The 25,008-nt window shown below is 38.8% G+C and overlaps 2 protein-coding genes across 3 annotated transcripts in view; one reads left to right on the top strand and one right to left on the bottom strand.

The window, feature by feature from the left end:
- HS2ST1 (heparan sulfate 2-O-sulfotransferase 1) overlaps positions 1-20,655 on the bottom strand; it is a 205,622-nt gene extending 184,967 nt beyond the window's left edge. Inside the window, exon 1 of one of the 2 annotated variants that reach the window (XM_066376723.1) lies at positions 20,133-20,655. In XM_066376723.1, the coding sequence (XP_066232820.1) occupies positions 20,133-20,256 (124 nt within the window). In that variant the 5' untranslated portion in view covers positions 20,257-20,655. The remainder of the gene's footprint in view (positions 1-20,132) is intronic. The other variant, XM_066376724.1, reaches the window with a different exon arrangement.
- A 285-nt stretch (positions 20,656-20,940) lies between these two features.
- The window catches only part of SELENOF (selenoprotein F), a 48,603-nt gene continuing 44,535 nt past the window's right edge, over positions 20,941-25,008 (top strand). The window contains exon 1 of the mRNA XM_066376722.1: positions 20,941-21,283. Within this exon, the coding sequence (XP_066232819.1) occupies positions 21,200-21,283 (84 nt within the window). The 5' untranslated portion in view covers positions 20,941-21,199. The remainder of the gene's footprint in view (positions 21,284-25,008) is intronic.

Here is a 25,008-nt window from a genome sequence, read left to right as displayed (position 1 = left end):
TCAACCTTGCCTTTCCTTCCAGAGGATTTCAGAGTATTAACATTACAGTAATGGCACAATGCAAGACATGCAAGCTAAAAACATTTAACAAGTATTCTAGTTAGATATTACTAAATGATTGTTGTTTGAGTATACATGTAATAAAGAACAAAGACAACAAAAATAAAACACATTTTAAAGGAATTATTACATAGTTAAGATCTATAAGCATAAGTGTGGTTTTACAACTTTTCCCTCAGTGAGTTACTGAAATAAGTGTAAGACAGATGGAAAAGAAGGTTCCAATGAATGCCAATGCAAAATTTAAAGGTACCTAAAAGAAACAATATAGCTACACTAAAATGACTGACTCAGATCTGAAAGGGATATATATACACAAGATAGAAAGAAAGGCAATCTGACAAGAAATGTGTAAGAGTGATGCCGAGTTAGGAAAACTATTAAAAACTGTAGCTAGGAATAAAAAATAAATCCTTTCTCCACAAATAACATGCTAAAAATTGTCAGAGGAAAGCACTCCTACACTGGGAGGAAACCTAAGTAAAATAATCTTCAACACTCCTTTCAATTAAAGATTCTATTATTTATGATTCATTTACTCTAAGTCACAGTAAAACTGACATCATCTTAAAGTTATCAAAGTCATCAGAAATAAGAAAGAATGCATACTAAACTTAAACTGCAGAGCAGTTAACATTTGACATTTTCCAGAAAGTTAACTATATCTTGTTCTTCATAATTAAACTTCTGTGTACTCTCACAACTAATTGCATATACATCTATCTAAAGGTTTTTTTGATACATTTAGATACTCAATAATGACTGTATCTCCCAACAAATACCTATGGAAATAAAAAAGGAAGGAGGGAAGGGAGGTGCAGGCTTAACACTGCCATCCTTTAAAAACAAATATACAGTTTTGCTAAGTCTACTTTACTGACATACCAGTTTGCAAAAAGTGATTAAAAAAAGAATTTTGTGAAATTAATTTATTCAATTTTAGAAGGACACTTCCATGGTACACATTCAGGCCCTAGAATCAAATTCATCTGAGCAGCTTAAAAATCACCTTTTCTCTTACTATAAGAGGTAATATAAAAGAAAGCTTAAAAACAAAATGAATAAAAAATGAACTTAGGTTTAAGCTGTTTCCTAAACTATGTGGCCTTAAGCAAGCAAATTATTTAACCTAAGCCAATTTATTATTTACCTATAAAAACAGCACACATTGATAGTTCTCTTAGGAGGTTATGAGGATTAAATGAAATGGTTCAGTTAAATCATGCTGGCCAGATGGTTCAGTAGATAGAGCATCATCCCGCCTCTGAAGAAGCAATCAATGTTTGCACAACTACAGGGAACTAAGTGGAACAATGAGTTTATGCTTTTCTCCCTCTCCCTCCCCCCCCCTCCCTTCACCCATGCCCTCTTTCTCTTCCTCTCTCTCAAACCAATGGAAAATTTTTTAAAAAAATAAAAGTAATTGGAATTCCTAAAACATGGTAAGAACACTCATTAGATTTCAATAATTACTTTTGATACCAAGTATACAGAAATCAACTAATAATATATATCCGTAGCTAACTTACCTCTTAATAGTGAAGCCCAACATGTAAAAATCAGGCACAAAATAAGCATAATTTTGAAATCTAACCAATACAATATGACATAGTATAAAAGAAACAAAAATAATATTAGCAAATGAGATTACTTTTGTAAAAATTTCAACAAAAGCACCTGAAAATCTTTTAGATTTTAAAATCTACTGGCAAAGCAGCTCTGGAAAATTGAGAGCATTCTCACTCTAGAACAGAAAGAGGTGGATATAGGAAGTAGGTAAGAGGAGAAAGGTACATAGTGGAAGGATTTCCAATAATAATATCAGATATATATGTATATATTTAAAGAGATTTAAAGACTACATGTTAAAACTGGGAAATCCAAATAAATTAGTCAATAGTATTATACCAATATTAATTTCCTGGCTTTGATCATTGTATTATAGTTTTGTAAAGTGTTATAATTAGAGGAAGCTGTGTAAAGGGTACACTGGAACTTTCTGTACCATATTTGTGCAACTTCATCTGAATCTAAAACTATTCCAAAATAGATTTTAAAATTTCAGAAAATTCATCTCACAAGAAATTTGGGTAACTGAGACAAAGTAAATTATAAATTTCCAAAATGTAAAAGACCCAAATAAAGGGAAATATGTCTCCTGATGGGGAAGTCCAAACATAACACTACCATTCTAATCATATTATTACTATTAAGCAGTTCAATTTATAATCCTAATGCCTTTTTTTAATTTAACAAAATGATTCTGGGGTTCAAGTGAAATAAATACAGAAGTAAAGCAAAGTGTGATACAGGAAGGATTATCCCTACCAAGTAAGGAAGGATAAGAATTCAAAGCAGGGCCCTGGCCAGTGGCTCAGTGGATAGCACATCAGCCTAGCATGTAGACATCCTGTGTCAAGTCCTGGTCAGGGCACACATAAGAAGTGACCATCTGCTTCTCTCCCTCTTGTCCTTCTCTCCCTCTTCTCTTCCCGCAGCCAGTAGCTCAACCTGTTTGAGTGTGGGCCCGGGCACTAAGGATAACTGGGTTGGTCTGAGTGTCAACCTCATGTGCTGAGGATAGCTTGGTTGATCCAAGCATCAGCTGCAGATGGGGGTTGCCAGGTGGATCCTAGTTGGGGCACATGCAGGAATCTATCTCACTATCTCCCTTCCTCTCCCTTACTAAAAAAAATTGAGAGTAGTATATGCTAACACAAGAATTGTTAGATAAAACAGTGTAGCAGGATGGCCCAGAAACATACCCTATTGCCCCTAAACCATCAATAAGTCTCCTATATAACAACAGGGTACAGCTGAAAAAACTACAAGCTTTAGGAACTAGCTAGGAAAATTCAAAGACAACAAAGACACTATAGAACTTTTTAGCCTCTGACAGCACAGTTACAACAATTAGTAAACAGCCCAACTTCTAGCCAAATAACATAAAAACTTCACACTAAAGGTCTATTTGCCTAAGTTCCATTTATTCAATACATCATGTCCAACTATCAACAAAATAATTACAAAGTATGCTAAAAGGCTAAAAATAGTCTAAAGAGATAAAGCAAGCATCAGAACCAGACTCATATATGACAAAAAATTTTAGAATTACCACACTGAAAATTTAATGACTAAAGTGGATACCATGCAATAACAGGTGGATAATGTAAGCAATGTAAGCATAGACATGGAAACCCTAAGAAAGAATCAAAAGAAAATTACAAAAATCAGTAACACTGCAACAGAAATGAAGAATGCTTTTGATGGATTCATCAGTGGACTGAACACTGTGGAGAAAAACTCAGTGATCTTGAAGGTATGTCAATAGAAACTTCTCAAATTGAAAAGCAGAGGAAAAAAAAAAAAAAGAAAGAAAAGGCCCTGGCCAGTTGGCTCAGCGGTAGAGCGTCGGCCTGGCACCCGGGTTCGATTCCCGGCCAGGGCACATAGGAGAAGCGCCCATTTGCTTCTCCACCCCCCCCCTCCTTCCTCTCTGTCTCTCTCTTCCCCTCCCGCAGCCAAGGCTCCACTGGAGCAAAGATGGCCTGGGCGCTGGGGATGGCTCCTTGGCCTCTGCCACAGGCGCTAGAGTGGCTCTGGTCGTGGCAAGAGCGACGCCCCGGAGGGGCAGAGCATCGCCCCTTGGTGGGCAGAGCTTCCCCCCTGGTGGGCGTGCCGGGTGGATCCCGGTTGGGCGCATGCGGGAGTCTGTCTGACTGTCTCTCCCCGTTTCCAGCTTCAGAAAAATACAAAAAAAAAGAAAAAGATCCAAAAACTGCATGATAATTACAAAAGGTTCAGCATGTGTCTATGTATATAATGGGAATATCAGAAGGAAAAGAATTGAAGAAATATGTAAAGTAATAATGATTGAAAAATTTCCAAAATAAAATGAGACGCACCAAACCACAGATCCATGAAGCTCAGAAACCATCAAACAAGATATCTACTGAAATAATCTACACTTGGGCATATCATATAAAGGCTGCAGAAAAATCAATGGAAGAGAAAGTCTCAAAAGAAGCCAGAGAAAAGGATATCTTATATAAGAAGAACACTGATATGAATTACATAGAACTTCACTTCAGAAACTGTGCCAACAAGAAAGCACTGAAAGGAAAGAGTATACTTTAAGTGTTGAAAGGGGGAAAAAAAATCTAGAATTCTGTATCCAGCAAAATGATCCTTTAAAGGTGGAAGACAGCCCTGGCCGGTTGGCTCAGCGGTAGAGCGTCGGCCTAGCGTGCTGAGGATCCAGGTTCGATTCCCAGCCCAGGGCACATAGGAGAAGCGCCCATTTGCTTCTCCACCCCTCCGCCGTGCTTTCCTCTCTGTCTCTCTCTTCCCCTCCCGCAGCCAAGGCTCCATTGGAGCAAAGATGGCCCGGGCGCTGGGGATGGCTCCTTGGCCTCTGGTCACAACAGAGCGACGCCCCGGAGGGGCAGAGCATCGCCCCCTGGTGGGCAGAGCGTCACCCCATGGTGGGCGTGCCGGGTGGATCCCGGTCGGGTGCATGCGGGAGTCTGTCTGACTGTCTCTCTCTGTTTCCAGCTTCAGAAAAATGAAAAAAAAAAAAAAAAAAAAAAAGGTGGAAGACAAATCAAGATTTTCTCAGAAAAACAAATATTGAAGGAATCTGTCACCAGTAGACTTGCCCTGCAAGAAATGTTAAAGCAAATTTTTCAGAGAGATGGAAATGATGTATTTCAGAAATTAGATTTATAAAAAGAAAGGAACACCCATATGGAAGTAAATGAAGGTAAAATACCATTAAACATATATACATTTATAAAATTATGTGTGTAAAAAAATAAAATTATGTGTGTGTGCATATAAACATATTTATCTTTATTTAAATATGTATTTTTACCAAAAGCAAAAAGCCTAAAAGATGAATGACTTTGTATCAAAAGCTAAATGTATTGCCATAGATAAAAATACCATAAGCGAAACTGAAAAGCCAGCTAATATCTAGGAAAAAATTGACAAATACTTAATAGTCTTAATACATTGTATTTTTTTTAAAAATCATCCATAGTTTGGGGAGTGGTAAAGGGTTAACTTCTCTGACTAGTAAATTTGGGAAATGAAACCAGGTATGATTTGTTCAGTGTCTCATAGATTCTTTTTTATTTTATTGTATTATTTTATTTTATTTGTGTGTGCGTGTATGTGTGTTTCATGATCTTAGAGAAAGAGAGAAAGAAATTGAGAGAGAGAGACACACAGGAACATCAATCTGTTCCTGTATGTGCCCTGACCGAGAATGGAACCAACAACCTCTGCACTTTGGAACAATGCTCTAACCAACTGAACTATCCGGCCAGGGTTGTGTCTTATAGATTCTTTTTCATTTAGAGCTAGTCTTATCTGCAGATGCCCAAAATTTCTGCTGCTCTCTGCTGTCTGCTTAAAAGACCACATTCTGGCCCTGTAAAGAGGCCTGCAGTTGTCCAGAGTAGTGACTGACTAGGTAAATCTTAAACAGAGATGAAATATTGGGAAGGCTATTGTGGCTGCACATCTAAGCCAATTGCAAATCTTTTTTTTTTTTTTTAGTGAAGAGACAGAGACAGAGAGAGAAACAGAGAGAGGGACAGATAGGGACAGACAGGCAGAAAGAGAGAGAGATGAGAAGCATCAATTCTTCATTGTGTCTCCTTAGCTGTGGCTCCTTAGTTGTTAATTGATTGCTTTCTCATATGTGCCTTGACTGTGGGGCTACAGCAGAATGAGTGACCCCTTGCTCAAGCCAGCAACCTTGCACTCAAGCCAGTAATCTTGGGCTTCAAGCCAGTGACCTTTGGGCTTAAGCCAGTGACCATGGGGTCATGTCTATGATGCCAAGCTCAAGCCAGCAACCCTGTGCTCAAGCTGGTGAGCCCGTGCTCAAGTCAATGACCTGAGGGATCTGAACTTGGGTCAGCAGCATCCCAGTCCAATGTTCTATCCACTGCGCCACCATCTGGTTAGGCCAATTGCAAACATTTAACTACACTGATCATCATTTAAGTAAAAAATCTCAAAACCAGCTATAATATACATCACATAGAACTCCATTTATAGAGACTATAAAATAACCTACTATTTTTACTAAGTAGTTTTTAAAACTACCTCTTATCTCAAAGAACATTATTTGTGGAGACAGGAACAATATTTCCCTCCATTAAAACTGTTTGGTCATACCCCAAAAGCATTAGAATTATTCCTGGAATAATTCTAATTTGTAGTTTGTAAACTACAAATTTTATTTTTACCATTGTCTTTAATGTTTGAAAAATAACTCTCTTCCTTACCTCTTTGTCTCATCTCTCTTTACCATTTCTCCTGTAAGAGCAAATATTACTATAAGCATGTAAATAGATAGAATAGTCAATTTTGGGTATTTAGGCGAGTGTCAATTCACGTAAAAACATACCTGGTTAGGCAGGCAGGTGAAAGTTTTCAAATTAAATTGGTAATTAAGGTGGACAGTGGGAAAGAATGGTGTCCTAAGATATTGCTTAAATGGAAAACAAACCAAAGAAAAAATAAATCCCACTCTTCCAATGTTATTATAAATTCAGGATAATACACACTTAGAAAATTATAGGGTCCCTTGATAATTTTCTTCTAGATGGTAATTCTCCAAGGCCCAGAATAACATATGCTTAAAATTTGGAACCCAAATGAAAATTGAGACATAGTCTCCACTTATGGGGTACTTACACTTCAGAAAAGTTAGATAAAATATAAAAGATTCATGGAGTTCTTTAATTCTGTCATCCTCAATTCTGATTTGGTAAACTCACTAAGAAATGAATTAAGAAAAGTCTTAAAGTTACAATTGAAATGCAAGTAAATAGAGTTTCCAATAAATCCAGCAACTCATTCATAATGTTTTTACTGCTAATTAGGAAAATCAAGGGCTATCCACAGACATAAAAGTTATTATGATATGTAAATCAAATCACTGCTCTATTCATGAAACTGTATAGCAACTTTAACAAGGTTGACCACTGCTTAAAAGTAATACTATATTGCGGAAATAATGAAATAACAATAATGCATGATGAAAGAGGTGATCAAACCACAGTTTATCTCCCATAGACTCTATCATTCTGGACTACCAAATTTTCTGATTGCAAAATAGCAAGTAACTGTTGACCTGATTAAAAAGCCTTTGAAGCAGTGTTGAGTCAAGAACTCTGTTCTCTGGGATTCTCATAATTCCAGAAATAATTCTAAAGGTACAACTTATTCTATTCAATAGCTGAGTGAATAAAATGTTTTAAAGTAAAAATTCCTAAATTAAAATGCAGGATACAGAACACATTTTCCCCATTTGAGAATATGATAATGACTCACTGTAGGAAAACTGACAGTAACAGAACTATCACATAAAACTTTTTCCATAGTGAAAAAATAGGCTTGGGTTCCTCTTGCTTCACTAATTTGAACATCATTAGTGTTTTAAAAAAATATATTTAGAATATTTAGAATGACAGAGTACATAAATGTCATTACAAGTATAATACAGTGTGTCCATAAAGTCATGGTGCGCTTTTGACCAGTCACAGGAAAGCAACAAAAGACGATAGAAATGTGAAATCTGCACCAAATAAAAGGAAAACCCTCCCAGTTTCTGTAGGATGATGTGGCAGCATGTGCACACGCGCAGATGATGATGTAACACCGTGTATACAGCGGAGCAGCCCACGGCCATGCCAGTCGAGATGTGGACAGTACAGAGGAAAGTTCAGTGTGTTCTGTGGCTCGCTAAATTCGAATCCGTGACCAAAGCACAACGTGAATATCGGCGCTTTTATAACGAAGCGCCACCACATAGGAATAACATTACTCGGTGGGATAAGCAGTTGAAGGAAACCAGCAGTTTGGTGGAGAAACCCCGTTCTGGTAGGCCATCAGTCAGTGATGAGTCTGTAGAGGCTATACGGGATAGCTACCTAAGGAGCCCTAAAAAATCTGTGCGTGAGCCCACATCGAACTGCACTGAATAGGTATGAAACTGGGAGGGTTTTCCTTTTATTTGGCGCAGATTTCACATTTCTATCGTCTTTTGTTGCTTTCCTGTGACCGGTCAAAACTGCATCATGACTTTACGGACACACTGTAGATAATTATAAACAGCTATAGTGAACCATGATTATCAAGTCCATCTATAAGGACATCCCTCAAAAGTGTTCTTTCTGAAAGACAGTGTTTGAATATTCATTATTATTTCAATTTCACTAAGTGCCAAAAAGCTATTGAAAGGCTCAAAAGATTGGTAGAAAGACATCCCGGGATTACCATAATTGAGATCAACTGTTTCAGGCAACTACTCCATAGCACTAGATATTCTATCCAGGACTCCTAAGTGAGGCACCAATGAGCAATTCTAGAATAACTGCATTCCAAGGACCCAAAGTCCTCTAAACAGTCACTTGTAAGGTTCCCAAACAATTTCAAAAGAAGAAAAATCTATTATTCTAGTGAACATTTTAGAGGTATTGTGTGGTTTCAGGCACTTGTGAAAACTACCAAATTGCAAAGAGTTGTCTCAACCTCGGCCCTGGAATTGTCAGTTCATTAGTTTAGCAAGGTTTTAAGAACAACGGGTAACATAATTTTCACCAATAAAAATGGCTACATAATCCATTCCATTCTGAATTACTTTCGTTGCTGAAAAGATTATGTCCTAAAGCATTTATAAACTTATATAGTGATATTTTTAAAATGTGAATAACAAATATTACTTAAAATTTGTAGGCCTTATAGAAAATAAAATTATCAAGCAAATAATTCTAACATGTATGTAACAAAGGTTTCACTGCATTGTTCCAATAGTCAGCAATAGAAACAAATGTGTTCCTGAAATTCAGAAAGAACTCCTTTGTAAAAAAGCAACAAATTCTGACATACAGTTTTAAGTACACAGTTAAGTAACTGTCCTTATTGACTCTATGTCATCTTCCATATTTCATTAGGAAAATTAAGTATACATTTTAATAAAGTTTTTCAATGTAACACCCAAAGCAATTTTTTCATAACTAATATGCTATATCATAAATGTAACTCAGGCCCTGGCCGGTTGGCTCAGTGGTAGAGCGTAGACCTGGCGTGCAGGAGTCCCGGGTTCGATTCCCGGCCAGGGCACACAGGAAAAGCGCCCATCTTGGAGTCTGTCTGACTGCCTCCCCGTTTCCAACTTTAGAAAAATACAAAAAAAAAAAAAAAAAATGTAACTCACAAGCTGTATATGTTGTATATTTTATTAAAAAACAAACACACTCACTCCATTAAATATAAACCATCTACTACAAATCAGTGATTCCTACTATTAACAGGATCTCATATTCCTTTGCAAATATGATGAAAGCTGTACATTTAAGTTCAGAGAATTCATGGATGCCGTGAAGCCTATCTATGGGTCCCTGACACTTAAAGAACCTCTGATTAGTGGTAAAAAATGGAGTCCAAAACTGATCTAAGAACATACAAAAAGTTAATACTATATAAATAAAAGAAGAACTGTAATATACAGTGAGAAAAATGGGTTATTTATGAACATAATATCTGCCATAAGTGGCTATTTACTGACAGATGTTTTAATAAGCTAAATGTAAAAAAAAAAATTATGAAATACTATGAATGTACATAATCTCAACTGGGGGAAGTCTTCTTAAAACAACTTAAAAAAATCTACTTGCCTTAGCCTGAATAGGTAGTGGTGAAGTGGATAGAGACTGGGACATGGAGGACCCAGGTTCAAAACCCCAAGGTCACCAGCTTGAGTATGGGTTTATCTGGTTTGAGCAAGGCTCACCAGCTTGAGCCCAAGATCGCTGGCTTGACCAAGGGGTCACTCGGTCTGCTGTAGCCCTACCCCACCCCCACTCCCGGGTCAAGGCACATATGAGAAAGCAATCAAATGAGAAACCAAGGTGCTGCAACAAAGAATTGATGCTTCTCATCTCTCTCCCTTTTGGTCTGTCTGTCCCTATCTGTACCTCTCTCTGTCTCTGTCACACACACACACACACACAAAAGAAATCTACTTGCCTAAATTTATATGTTTGTGTAAATGTTATAACTTCTATATAAGTAAAATGCACCATTATGTCAAAGGGCAAATAAGAGATTTGTAGAGAACCATGTAAAATATATACAGATAATTACTTTTTTTTTTTTTTTTTTGTAGCAGAGACAGAGAGAGTCAGAGAGAGGGACAGATAGGAACAGACAGACAGGAAGGGAGAGAGATGAGAAACATCAATTCTTCATTGCAGCTCCTTAGTTGTTCATTGATTGATTTCTCATATGTGCCTTGGCCAGGGGTCTACAGCAGACTGAGTGACCCCTTTGTCAAGCCAGCGACCTTGGGCTCAAGCTGGTGAGCCTTGCTCAAACCAGATGAGCCTGCGCTCAAGCTCGTGACCTCGGGGTCTCGAACGTGGGTCCTCCACGTTCCAGTCCAACGTTCTATCCACTGCACCACCGCCTGGTCAGGCAGAATTACCGATTCTAACATTTAAAACAAAAACCTGATAAAATAAACCAACAAATGAAAATGAACAAATAAATGATGTTCACCCCAATAAGAAGCTGAGGAAATGTAAGTTAATGCAACTATATATCATTTCACAGCTTCATAATGGCAAAAATTAAACGCTTACAGCATTCAGTGTTTGTGAGTTTGTGTTGGCAGTGTAAGATTACTGTAACCTTTTGGAAAACAAGTTTTTTTTGGAAAGGACCAAATTTTTAAATCTCTTAATTATAAAACACATATTCTTTGTCCCAGCAATCCCATAGATAGGAGAATTTATCCTGGTGCAAAGGATACCAACACACAAGGAGTAAAATGGAAATAGAAAGATATCTCTTATAACACTGTTTATAATCCCCAAAAATGATAAAAAAGTAAAAAAGGTGTGGGGGATTGAATGTTTATAATTGGCATAATGGTTTAATAATCTACGACACATATAAACTATGCAATATTATCCAGCTATTAGAACAAGTCAAATTTGTATATAATGGACCTGGAAAGTTGTCTATGGTAGTAAGTGGGGGTGGGGGCAAAATACAGAGTAATATGTATACCATGATCCCATATTCATTTAAAAAAAAAACTGTATTATATTGGGTTTTTTTAGAAATTCCTGTTTATGTACTTAATTTCACAAGTAGTCAATGAATACACCTAAGTTTTGAACACATCTTTGCTCTATTAGGGATCTCACTATCAAATACTCTCAAATCAAGTGCATAAGAGATCATCAGACAATACAATCCTCTGAAATCTTCTGCAACTGGAAAGATAAAACACTAAAAACTACCTTTAAGGGCAAAAATGTTTAATAGTTTTTCTAATGCCAAAATAAAAATGCTTTTTAATATTGTGATTTTACACTTACAGAAACAACCACAGATTATTTTTTTTCCTGTAGCAGAAACAAACTATTTCAGTTGTTTCATTGGGTAATATAATTATGTTCATTATACAGACATAAACAAGGGCCAGACATTATACTAAACTAATTCCTTCGTGTCAGAAATTGGATTTTCTCAGAATGATCTTCACTCTTTGCAATAAATGCAATTAACATGGTATTACAGTTTAAAAATTCTATTCAACTGCTAAACCTTAGGGGAATGTTTATTATATAAAGTTCCAAGCACCCTGGTATAATTAAGGAAATATTTGACTTAAAATTAAGACATACCTGGGTTCCAACACTGGTTCTGACACACACTAGCTATGTGGTAAAGTTATATAATCTTTGAGCCTGTTCCTACATCTGTAAAAATGGCTTTCTCTAGTGTTCTTGGAAGGTTAAATAAGAATATCCATATAAAAATGCATAGTATAGAGCCTGATTGTCAAACTATGCCTTCTGCCCTCCTTTCCTAAGGAAGATGACTAACTGGTAACATCTATTTTAATACAGCCTTTATAAACTTTATTTTTTAATCAAAAGATTGCTGATATAAAATAATACATTTTATTTGCCATGTTTTTGCATCTCCAGAGTATTAGTTCCTTCAAGTGTTTTGTAGAAGAGGCTCCTTTATTTGGCTCATTTTTGAGAATTAGGCTCATTTTTGAGAATTATTTAGTTTGATTCATATTTATTATTTATGGTGGAATTTGAAGGTTTCTTTCTTGTAAAAAAAAAATTATAAAACAAACAAAAAAACCCACATTACTTTCCACCTGTGGCTTTCTAAATCTTCAGATGACTCTCTTTTTAAAATCATTCACATTTTGTCTATAAAAACCACTTTCAGATATTATGAAAAAAAATGTTAGGCAAGGAAAGGGAAGCAAAAATTGAAGTTATCATAATACGTCTAAGAAATCCATATAGCGGAGTGACGTCAGAGAAATGGTGCCATGAGGAGCGCTCTCGATATCTCTCCCCAAAATTTCAACAAGTTCTTCAACCAGTGACAGAAAAATCTATCCTTGGAGCATCTGGAAGTCCCACATGCTGAACACGAAGTGCTATCAACAAAACCACCCTCAGATGCCATTAAGGAAAAGGAAATCGAATATCATGGATACAAAAGACAGAGATGTAGCACAGATAGATGAGGAAAATTCTATGAAGAAAAAATTTAATATATTGGAAACCTTGGAGCTAAATGACAGAGAATTTAAAATAGAAATCCTAAAAATACTCAGAGATATACAAGAAAACACAGAAAGGCAATTTAGGGAGCTCAAAAAACAACTCAACAAACACAAAGAATATATTACCAGGGAAATTGAAACTATAAAAACAAATCAAACAAAGATGAAAAACTCAATTCATGAACTAAAAAACGAGGTAACAAGCATAGCTAATAGAACAGGCCAGATAGAAGGCAGGATTAGTGACATAGAAGACAAGCCATTTGAGGCACAACAGAGAGAAGAAGAAAGAGACTCAAAAATTTTAAAAAATGAGAAAGCCCTACAGGAATTGTCTGACTCCATCAAAAATAACATAAGAATGATAGGTATATCAGAAGAAGAATAGAGAGAAAATAAAATGGAGAACATATTCAAACAAATAATAGACGAGAACTTCCCAAGCCTGTGGAAAGAACTAAAGCCTCAAATTCAAGAAGCAACAGAACACCGAGTTTTCTTAACCCCAACAAACCTACTCCAAGATATATCGTAATGAAATTGGAACAAAACAACGACAAAGAAAAAATTCTCAAGGCAGCCAGGGAAAAGAATACAACATATAAAAAAAGGCCTATTAGATTATCATCGGATTTCTCAGCAGAAACTCTACAAGATAGAAGAGTGTGGACCCCAACATTTAAAATTCTGAAAGAGCCTGACCAGGCGGTGGCGCAGTGGACAGAGCATTGGACTGGGATGTGGAGGACCCAGGTTCGAGACCTCGAGGTTGCCAGCTTGAGCACGGGCTCATCTGGTTTGAGCAAGGTTCACCAGCTTGAGCCCAGGGTCACTGGCTCGAGCAAAGGGTCACTCCGTCTGCTATAGCCCCCCGGTCAAGGCACATATGAGAAATCAATCAATGAACAATGAAGGAACCGCAGCGAAGAATTGATGTTTCTCATCTCTCTCCCTTCCTATCTATCTGTCCCTCTCTCTGACTCTGTCTCTGCCACACACACACAAAAATAATTAAAAAATAAAAAAAATTCTGAAAGAGAGGAACTTTCAACCAAGAATACTATACCCATCAAAGCTATCCTTCAAATACAAAGGAGAAATAAAACATTCACAGATACAGAAAAGTTGAGGGAACTTATCATCCGAAAACGTCCACTCCAGGAAATACTAAAGGGGGTTTTCAAACCAGATACAAAGAAAAAAAAAAATAAAACAAAACCACCAGTAAATGCTCCACCAAGAACACAATAAAACCAAATTTAAACTGTGAAAACAAAAACAAAAAAAGGAGGGGGGGAGAAGACGGAGATTAACAGTAGCAAAGGACGATGGAGTGCAGAAGCACTCATAAGATAGTGTACTACAATGAACATGGTAGGTACCCTTTTCATTACTTAATGCTAACCACCCCTGAAAAAACCACCACAGAAGACATGACTTAAAAAAGGTAGCAACAAAGGAAAGAAGTATGGAATACAAACAAACAAAAACAAATGATAGAAAAACAAAAGAGAAGAATCAACAAGATACAAAACTAACAGAAAGCAATTTATTAAATGGCAATAGGGAACCCACAAGTGTCAATAATTACACTAAATGTAAATGGATTAAACTCACCAATAAAAAGACACAGAGTAGCAAAATGGATGAAAAAAGAAAACCCAACTGTATGCTGCCTACAAGAACCACATCTAAGCAACAAGGATAAAAACAAATTCAAAGTGAAAGGCTGGAAAACAATACTCCAAGCAAATAACATCCAAAAAAAAGCAGGCGTAGCAATACTCATATCTAATAATGCTGACTACAAGACAGCAAAAGTAATCAGAGACAAAAATGGTCATTTCATAATGATTAAGGGGATAATGAACCAAGAAGACATAACAATTCTTAATAAATATGCACCAAACCAAGGAGCACCAAAATATATAAGACAGCTACTTATTGACCTAAAAACAAAAACTGACAAAAATACAAGTATGATTATACTTGGAGACCTCGATATACCGCTGACGGCTCTAGATCGTTCATCCAAACAGAAAATCAGTAAAGATATATTGGCCTTAAACAAAACACTAGAGCACCTGGATATGATAGACATCTACAGGACATTTCATCCCAAAGCAACAGAGTATACATTTTTCTCCAGTGTACATGGAACATTCTCAAGAATTGACCATATATTAGGCCACAAAAATAACATTAGCAAATTCAGAAAAACTGAAATTGTACCAAGCATATGCCTTGAAACTACAATTCAACTGCAAAAAAAGAGGGACAAAAACCCCACAAAAATGTGGAAACTAGACAACATACTTTTAAAAAATGAATGGTCAAAGAAGAAATAAGTGCAGAGATCAAAAGATATATACAGACAGGCCCTGGCCAGTTGGCTCAGCGGTAGAGCGTCGGCCTGGCATGCGGGGGACCCGGGTTCGATTCCCGGCCAGGGCACATAGGAGAAGCGCCCATCTGCTTCTACACTCCCCCTTTCCTCTCTGTCTCCCTCTTCCCCTCCCACAGCCAAGGCTCCATTGGAGCAAAGATGGCCCGGGCACTGGGGATGGCTCCTTGGCCTCTGCCCCAGGCACTAGAGTGGCTCTGGTCGCGGCAGAGCATCACCCCCTGGTGGGCAGAGCGTCGCCCCTGGTGGGCGTGCCAGGTGGATCCCGGTCGGGCGCATGCAGGAGTCTGGCTGACTGTCTCTCCCCGTTTCCAGCTTCAGAAAAATACAAAAAAAAAAAAAAAAAAAAAAAAAAAAAGATATATACAGACAAATGAAAATGACAATACAACATATCTCTGGGATGCAGCAAAAGCAGTAGTAAGAGGGAAGTTCGTATCACTTCAGGCCTATATGAATAAACAAAAGAGAGCCCAAGTAAACCACTTAACTTCACACCTTAAGGAACTAGAAAAAGAAGAACAAAGACAAATGGATAAATTCCTAGAACAATACAACCTTCCTAGATTGAGTCATGAAGAAGCAGAAAGCCTAAACAGACCAATTAGCAGGGAGGAAATAAAAAACACTATTAAAAACCTCCCCCAAAATAAAAGTCCAGGCCCAGACGGTTACACTAGTGAATTCTATCAAACATTCAAAGAAGACTTGGTTCCTATTCTACTCAAAGTCTTCCAAAAAACTGAAGAAGAAGCAATACTTCCAAACATATTTTATGAGGCCAACATAACCCTCATACCGAAACCTGGCAAGGACGGCACAAAAAAAGAAAACTACAGACCAATATCTCTAATGAATACAGATGCTAAAATACTAAACAAAATACTAGCAAATCGAATACAACAACATATTAAAAAAATAATACATCATGATCAAGTGGGATTCATCCCAGAATCTCAAGGATGGTTCAACACACATAAAACGGTTAACGTAATTCACCATATCAACAAAACAAAGAACAAAAATCACATGATCTTATAAATAGATGCAGAAAAGGCAGTTGATAAAATACAACACAACTTTATGTTTAAGACACTCAATAAAGTGGGTATAGAAGGAAAATATCTCAACATGATAAAGGCCATATATGATAAACCATCAGCCAACATCATATTAAATGGCATAAAACTGAGGACTTGCCCCCTTAAATCAGGAACAGGACAGGGTTGATCACTCTCTCCACTCTTATTTAACGTGGTGCTAGAAGTTCTAGCCCAAGCAATCAGACAAGATAAAGAAATAAAAGGCATCCATATCAGAAAAGAAGAAGTAAAGGTATCACTTTTTGCAAATGATATGATCCTATACATCGAAAACCCCAAAGACTCCACAAAAAGATTACTAGAAACAATAAACCAATATAGTCAGGTCGCAGGACACAAAATTAATATACAAAAGTCCATAGCCTTTCTATATGCCAACAATGAAACATTAGAAAATGAACTCAAAAAAATAATCCCCTTCACGATTGCAACAACAACAAAAACATACCTAGGAATAAACATAACAAAGAATGTAAAGGACCTATATAACGAAAACTACAAAGCATTGTTAAGGGAAATCAAAAAAGATACAATGAGTTGGAAAAATATTCCTTGTTCTTGGATAGGAAGAATAAATATAATCAAAATGGCTATATTACCCAAAGCAATATACAATTTTTTGTGCAATATACAAATTTAATGCAATTCCCATCAAAATTCCAATGACATTTTTAAAAGAAATGGAACAAAAAATCATCAGATTTATATGAAACTATAAAAACCCCGAATAGCCAAAGCAATCCCAAAGAAAAAGAATGAAGCTGGGGGCATTACAATACCTGACTTCAAACTATATTATAGAGTCATGACAATCAAAACAGCATGATATTGGCAGAAAAATAGACACTCAGACCAATGGAACAGAATAGAACGTCCAGAAATAAAACCACATATATATGGTCAAATAATTTTCGATAAAGAGGCCAACAACACACAATGGAGAAAAGAAAGCCTCTTCAACAAATGGTGCTGGGAAAACTGGAAGGCCACATGCAAAAGAATGAAACTCGACTACAGTTTGTCCCCTTGTACTAAAATTAATTCAAAATGGATCAAAGACCTAAATATAAGACCTGAAAACAATAAAGTACATAGAAGAAAACATAGGTACTAAACTCATGGACCTTGGTTTTAAAGAGCATTTTATGAATTTGACTCCAAAGGCAAGAGAAGTGAAGGCAAAAATTAATGAATGGGACTACATCAGACTAAGTTTTGGCTCAGCAAGAGAAACTGACAACAAAATAAACAGACAGCCAACTAAATGGGAGATGATATTTTCAAACAACAGCTCAGATAAGGGCCCAATATCCAAAATATAGAAAGAACTCATAAAACTCAACAACAAACAAACAATGCAATTAAAAAATGGGAAGAGGACATGAACAGACACTTCTCCCAGGAAGAAATACAAGTGGCCAAAAGATATATGAAAAGATGCTCATCATCATTAGTTATTAGAGAAATGCAAATCAAAACTACAATGAGATACCACCTCACACCTGTTAGATTAGCTATTATCAACAAGACAGGTAATAGCAAGTGTTGGAGAGGCTGTAGAGAAAAAGGAACCCTCATTCACTGTTGGTGGGAATGTAAAGTAGTACAACCATTATGGAAGAAAGTATGGTGGTTCCTAAAAAAACTGAAAATAGAACTACCTTATGACCCAGCAATCCCTCTACTGGGTATATACCCCAAAAACTCAAAGACATTGATACGTAATGGCACCTGTAGCCCCATGTTCATTGCAGCATTGTTCACAGTGGCCAAGACATGGAAACAACCAAAAAGCCCTTTAATAGATGACTGGATAAAGAAGATGTGGCACATATACACTATGGAATACTACTACTCAGCCATAAGAAATGATGACATCAGATTATTTACAACAAAATGGATGGATCTTAATAACATTATACAGAGTGAAATAAGTAAATCAGAAAAAACTAAGAACTGCATGATTCCAACATAGGTGGGGCATAAAAACAAGACTAAGAGACATGGACAAGAGTGTGTTGGTTGGGGGGGGGGGGAGAAGGAGAGGGGGAAGGGGGAGGGGGAGGGGCACAAAGAAAACCAGATAGAAGGTGAGGAAGGACAATCTGACTTTGGGTGATGGGTATGCAACATAATTGAATGACAAGATAACCTGGAGATGTTTTCTTTGAACATATGTACCCTGATTTATTGATGTCACCTCATTAAAATTAATAAAAATTTATTTAAAAAAAAGAAATCCATACAGCAATACAACAAAGAATAGTACAAATTTTAATTTAAAAAAACTCAAATTTCTCTAAGAGTCATTTTTATTTTTATAAAGCTGGTTCGTCAATAAAGCCAGAATACAACCCTGGGTGCTGCTAAATGGATCCAAACAAATAGAAAAAGTGTAATGACCAACCTTCAATATTTAAAGTGAATATTTTTTCATCACACAAGACTCATTAATTAAATCATAGTAAATAAACTTGACGCCCCTTCAAAACTGCACGGGGTCGGTTTTACAGAGTTTAGGACTAGAATTAGCCTTCAACTTTAGTTGCACTTCAATTAGATTTAATGCTCTTTCAGGGACTTCTCTTTAAAATACCTCCATGGCTTTTTGCAAAGTCTACCAAAACAACAAACCAGGTACTACTGGTAACATTACAATTACTTGCTGATACATTTCATTTGTCCTAAATACTAATCATTACCCACAGCAGCATCTACTATAGCTTGTTACATCTTAGTCTAAATTATACTGTTGCTTGTATTTTATTGCTTGCTTTTCAAAAAGTATTTAAAATGATGCTGAGGTGAAAATGCAGGCATAAAGACACTTCACATTACTTTCCCATATTCAAAGTATGGCCTCGAGCTAGTTTTTAAGTGCCAAGTGCATTTTTAAATCAAAATGTATAGCTGACATTCTATAAACACCCCTCCCCATCCCAAGTTCCTAATAAATGCCAAAGTTCCCTACTACTCTGAAAGTACTTATTAAATCTGTACATTTTTCTGGTCTTTCACAATTTTGCTGTCCTACGTAAGATCTCTTCACCCATTAAGTAAGCACTGTTAACTCCTTAAGGTAATTAACCATATGGTTAACTTTTTGCATAATCTTACTTTTCCCTTCACAAACTTAAAGCTCAATATAATTCCTGTTCAGCGTTTTCTCGTCTTCTAAAGTCACAACACTGCCAAGAGACAATGTACATATATACATATCGCTGTTCAAAATATTAACCAGTTTAGCACCACTAGAAATCTATTTAAAAGCCAGGATCCCTCGTTTCAGTACCTTGTTGAAGCGTTTTACTTGTTTTCCTCACCTACCTGGGCAGCCCATTTCTCCCGTCAGTTGTGTGGTCCCTTGCTGCCCCCAGCACAGTAGTGAAACTCACTCCAGTGTATTTCTTTTACTCACCATCATACTCAGTACCTCCCTCCGTTTCTGCGCAACTAGCCCTTGGTGAGCTGTTCATCCTCAAAAGATTCCGTATCCAGGTGTCTATATCTCAAATTAAAATCCCCCTCGCCTGACACTGCCAGGGCTTTCGAGACGACTTTTAAGAGAACAACACTCCAGCTGCGTGTTTCTATTTCCTCCGGCAGTACCCGCTCCCTCCCAGCCGAGTTCGGTCTCCTCTCGCCCTCTCCTCGCGGAATGCCTACTTCGAGGTAACCTTTTGGCTCCGGGAAGCCCAAGCTTGCAACCTGTCCCGTGACCTCGCGAACCCAGCACAACACTCAAGCTCAATTCACATCATTCTTTGGAACTTGTGCTCTCGATGTGCCCAGTCCCAGCTCTCTTTGCAGCCTCTGTCAGCCTCCTGCCTCCAAGACAGACCCCAGGTTAGACGAACGCCCACTTGCTCGGGTTGCAACGCCTCCCGGTCCCGGCCCCTTCCACACCACTCACTCAGCCCGAAGTGACTCTTCTCCTCACCTAGCTTCGATCGGGACTCCTCCAGTTTCTGGATTTGGTTCTCCAAGAAGAGCATCGCCACCGCGAAGGCCACCACCGCCAGCAGCTGCAACTTGGGCGGCATCATAATCCTGAGGAGCCCCATGAAACCCGCTGCTCGGGATCAAGACATACCGCGGGGGGCGGGGAGCGGGGCCCCGGAGGCGAAGGAGACACCGGGAGGAGCCCACCGAGCTGGCAGAAAGGCTAGGAGAGCGAGGCAGCGAGAGAACCACTGCAGCGACCCCCCTGCCTGCCTCCCTAGTCCCCCGCCCCCAGGCGCCAGCACCAACGCCGCCGGTGCCCGCTTCGTCTCGGACTCGACGGCCGCCCTCTCCAAAAGCCCGCGCTGCAACACAGCGCGAAGCGGCTGCCGGGCTCTCGCCTCCCTCTACTGCCTCAGTCACCGAGCCCCGCGCCCGCCTGCCTGCCTACCCCGCTCTCTTCCTTCCTTCCCTCCCTCCTCTGCTCCCGGCCGCGCGCTCCTCGGCCAGCGCTGCGGCTGCGGCTGCGCCGCCCCCGGCCCCGCCCCCGCCCATCCCCCTCCACCACCACGCGCACGCACCCACGTACGCTGCTCGGCAACCAGAGGCTCCACCCCCTGCTGTTGGTCGGTTGTGCTTATTAGATCCAAGCAACCCAGCGTTTCGCTCTCGGCTTGTGTAACTATTGGTTTCTTTTGCTATAGGCGTCACCAAAGCGGCATTCGATTGGGTAAATTTGGAGAAGGAGGCTGGCCAAAACTGACTAAGGTGGGGCTTCTTCGCTGCTTGACGAAATGTCGTGAATGAAAGGAAGGAACCCAGAGTAGCGCAAATTTGGGGAGTTTAGGAAAGTGCCTGACATGGGTTATCAAAAGGACCCACGACTTTACATTTATATCAAATGCAAAGACCTTTGATCACCTATAAATTGCCGTATGCCCTTGGGTCAACCCTCTCTGCAGACTAACAGATTCGATGGCAACTGCCCTTTAGCAGCCTGTTTAAAATCAGGCTCTGGAGTGGACTCCCCTAGCGTGGGGTCTTTTGAACAGAGACCTACAGAAGATGGTAACGATGGCAGGTGAGACAGCTAGATGGCTGGGACCGGTGTTTGGGCTCAGGTTGCTGCTGGCGACCGTGCTTCAATCGGTGAGTGGAGATCACCTTCGCGGTAGCCCCAGAGCGTGCGAGAGGGATTGTGCTGAGGAAAACGGGTCATTCGGTCCCATTTGGGACCGGGTTTCCTTCGCCACTGCTGCGGCCAGAATGCGACGTGGCTTATTTCCTGGTTTGATGCTTATCCTCCCCGCGGGAGGTTTCTAACGGTGCTTTCTCCTGGCTTCAGACTATCTTGAGTACTTATCTTCTCCTGCAGAGCTCCAGCTAAAAACAACCTCTAAATCACACGGTCGAGGGGAAAGGCAATACATTTTGGAAAGAAGTAAAAATTGTTTTCTAACAGGAAGAAATAAAACCATTTGTTATGACATGGTTCCGAAACCTTAAAGGAAAGCCCTTAAGCGTTTGGTCCAGGGCACTTTCTATTTACTTGTTTTCGATTATTAGTGCCCCCTTAATTCACTGTTAGCCTTTTACCTCCGTTCTCTGGCATTCACATAGCTGGGCTGCACTTCTGTGTTATTTGTGGTTTTTAACAACGTTGTTGCAATGAAAGAAGATAATTATACTTTTTTAAAATTGATTTTCTAAAAATGATAGTTTTTATCTCGTTTAAAATTGGGCGCTGTTAATCACGTTTTGTTTTTTTGTTTGTTTTTGTTTTAATTTTTTTCTTCAGCAACAGAGAGATGCGTTTTTAATCTTTGAATGGAGAATGGCTAATTTTGACTTATTTTTCTATTCACCCATAAACCACTTAATATTTATGAATTCCTCCTAAAAAGTTTGCAGTCCATGTTTTCTATGTGAATACAATTTTTTCATAATAGGTACTGTGCTGTGGTCACGTGTATTTTTTTTTAATTTAATTTAATTTTTTTTATTTTTTTTTTTGCAGAGACAATGAGTCAGAGGGATAGACAGGGACAGACAGACAGGAACGGAGAGAGATGAGAAGCATCAATCATTAGTTTTTCATTGCGCGTTGCAACACCTTAGTTGTTCATTGATTGCTTTCTCTTATGTGCCTTGACCGCGGGCCTTCAGCAGACGGAACAACCCCTTGCTGGAGCCAGTAACCTTGAGTTCAAGCTGGTGGGCTTTTGCTCAAACCAGATGAGCCGCGCTCAAGCCGGAGACCTCGGGGTCTCGAACCTGGGTCCTCTGCATCCCAGTCCAAGGCTCTATCCACTGCGCCACCGCCTGGTCAGGTCACACGTATCTTTTATCAGCTTAATTCTTCAGGTATTCTCCTTACTGAGAGCCTGATAAAAAGTTTTCTCCTAGGAGATCTACTTAACGGATTTATACAAGATTTGGTGGAGTTACTCCAAAGGCCTCTATAAATACCTCTACTTTTATCAAGGAGTTTGAAGACCTTGCCTGTTTGCTTTTGCAACCATAGATAGAGTTGGATTCTTTATTTCTCTAGTTAGCATTACATTATTCAGGTATTTGGTGCCTTAGAAATTACTGGAAGAACCCCTCTCTAAACTTTCAAATATTATGTGATTTGAGTTCAAGAGATAAAAAGGAATAACATTTCAAATTGCCTTCCCTATGTCTAATTGTTTCATTATCTATGACTGTATGACCAACCCAAAACTTTTTTATATATCATATTTTTTTATTGATTGATTTTTGGAGAGAGGGGAGAGCGAGAGAGAAAGAGGGAGAGAGAGAAAGGAGGAGAAGCAGTAAGCATCTATTCACAGTAGTTGCTTCCTGCATATGCCTTGATTGGGCAGGCCCAGAGATTCAAACCCGCTACCTCAGCTTTCCAAGTTGATGCTTTATCCACTGTGTCACCACAGATCAGGTTTAACCAACCCAAAACTTAATGGCTTAAAATAATGATTTCTCATGATTCTGTGGGTCTGCTAAGCAGTTTCTTCATTGATTTCCTCTGGCCTCAGTTATGCATCTGTGTTGTGCTAGTAGGTCAGCTGGACTGAAAGGTGTAAAATGGCTTCATAGTGCTTACTGTCAGTTAAGACCCTTTGGTTCTCCTCCACGTGACTGCTCATCCTCCAGAAAGCCAGACCAAATTTTTTTCATGCAGTCTCAGGGCAGCTCTCCTAAAGATCAAAGGCTACAGTACCCTCATAAGCACTTCCATTTCACAGTATTTGTCAAAGCAGATGACAAGACCAATCTAGATTTCAAGAATGGGAAAATAGACTCCATCTCTGTATGGGACGAGTGACATAGTCACAGTGAAGAAAAGTATATGTACCAGAAAAAAATGAATTTATGGCCATTAAGTAATCTACTACAGTGAACATCCGCAGAATTTAAGCCAGAAATTTGACTCCTTTCTTTCCATACATACCTCACATCCAGGCAATTACCAAGTCTTAACTGATTTTACTTACTAAATTTCTCTTAAAACTATCATTTACTGTCAATCCCTCATTCAGGCCACCAACATCACCCTCCTTAGAAATAGCCTTTTGGTTCACCCTTTGAATTACTAGAATCTAAATGTTTGGTTTTGCCAGCTTCCCCATTGCCTAAACCAAAAATTACTCATTTTTTACCACCTCACACCTGTTAGATTAGCTGTTATCAACAAGACAGGTAATAACAAGTGTTGGAGAGGCTGTGGAGAAAAAGAAACCCTCATTCACTGTTGGTGGGAATGTAAAGTAGTACAACCATTATGGAAGAAAGTATGGTGGTTCCTCAAAAAATTAAGAATAGAACTACCATATGACCCAGCAATCCCTCTAGTGGGTATATACCCCCAAAACTCAAAAGCATTGGTACTTAAAAGACACATGCAGCCCCATGTTTATCGCAGCATTGTACACTGTGGCCAAGACATGGAAACAACCAAAAAGCCCTTCAATAGAAGACTGGATAAAGAAGATGTGGTACATATACACTATGGAATACTACTCAGCCATAAGAAATGATGACATAGGATCATTTACGACAACATGAAACTTGATAACATTATACTGAATGAAATAAGTAAATCAGAAAAAACTAAGAACTGTATGATTCCATACATAGGTGCGGACACAAAATTGAGACTCATTGACATAGATAAGAGTACAGTAGCTACCAGGGGGAAGAGAAGGGAAGAGTGGGAGGGGGTTGAGAGAGGGGAGGGACAAAGAAAACCAAATGAAGGGTGAAGGAGGATGGTTTGACTTTGGGTGATGGGTATACAACATAAAATGATCTGGAGATTTTTTTCTCTAAATCTGTGCTATGCCTGACCAGGCAGTGGCGCAGTGGATAGAGCATTGGACTGGGATGCCAAGGACCCAGGTTCGAGATCCCGAGGTCGCCAGCTTGAGCGTGGGCTCATCTGGTTTGAGCAAAAAAACTCACCAGCTTGGACCCAGGGTCACTGGCTCAAGCAAGGGGTTACTCGGTCTACTGAAGGCCTGCAGTCTGCAGTCAATGCATATATGAGAAAGCAATCAATGAACAACTAGGGTGTCGCAATGCAGAACAAATGCTTCTCATCTCTCCATTCCTGTCTGTCTGTCCCTGTCTACCCCTCTCTCTGACTCTCTCTGTCTCTGTAAAAAAATAAAAATTAAAAAAAAAAATCTGTGCTATAGTTAAGTGGTCCCCAACCCCCAGGCCACGGACCGGTAGTGGTCCGTGGGCCATTTGGTACCGGTCCGCAGAGAAAAAATAAATAACTTACATTATTTCCGTTTTATTTATATTTAAGTCTGAATAATGTTTTATTTTTAAAAAATGACCAGATTCCCTCTGTTACATTCGTCTAAGAC

Source organism: Saccopteryx leptura, chromosome 3, assembly GCF_036850995.1.
Source record: "Saccopteryx leptura isolate mSacLep1 chromosome 3, mSacLep1_pri_phased_curated, whole genome shotgun sequence".
Taxonomy (NCBI): Eukaryota; Metazoa; Chordata; class Mammalia; order Chiroptera; family Emballonuridae; genus Saccopteryx; species Saccopteryx leptura.
Note: the sequence above shows the minus strand (reverse complement) of the source record. Positions and strands in the feature narration are given on the sequence as shown.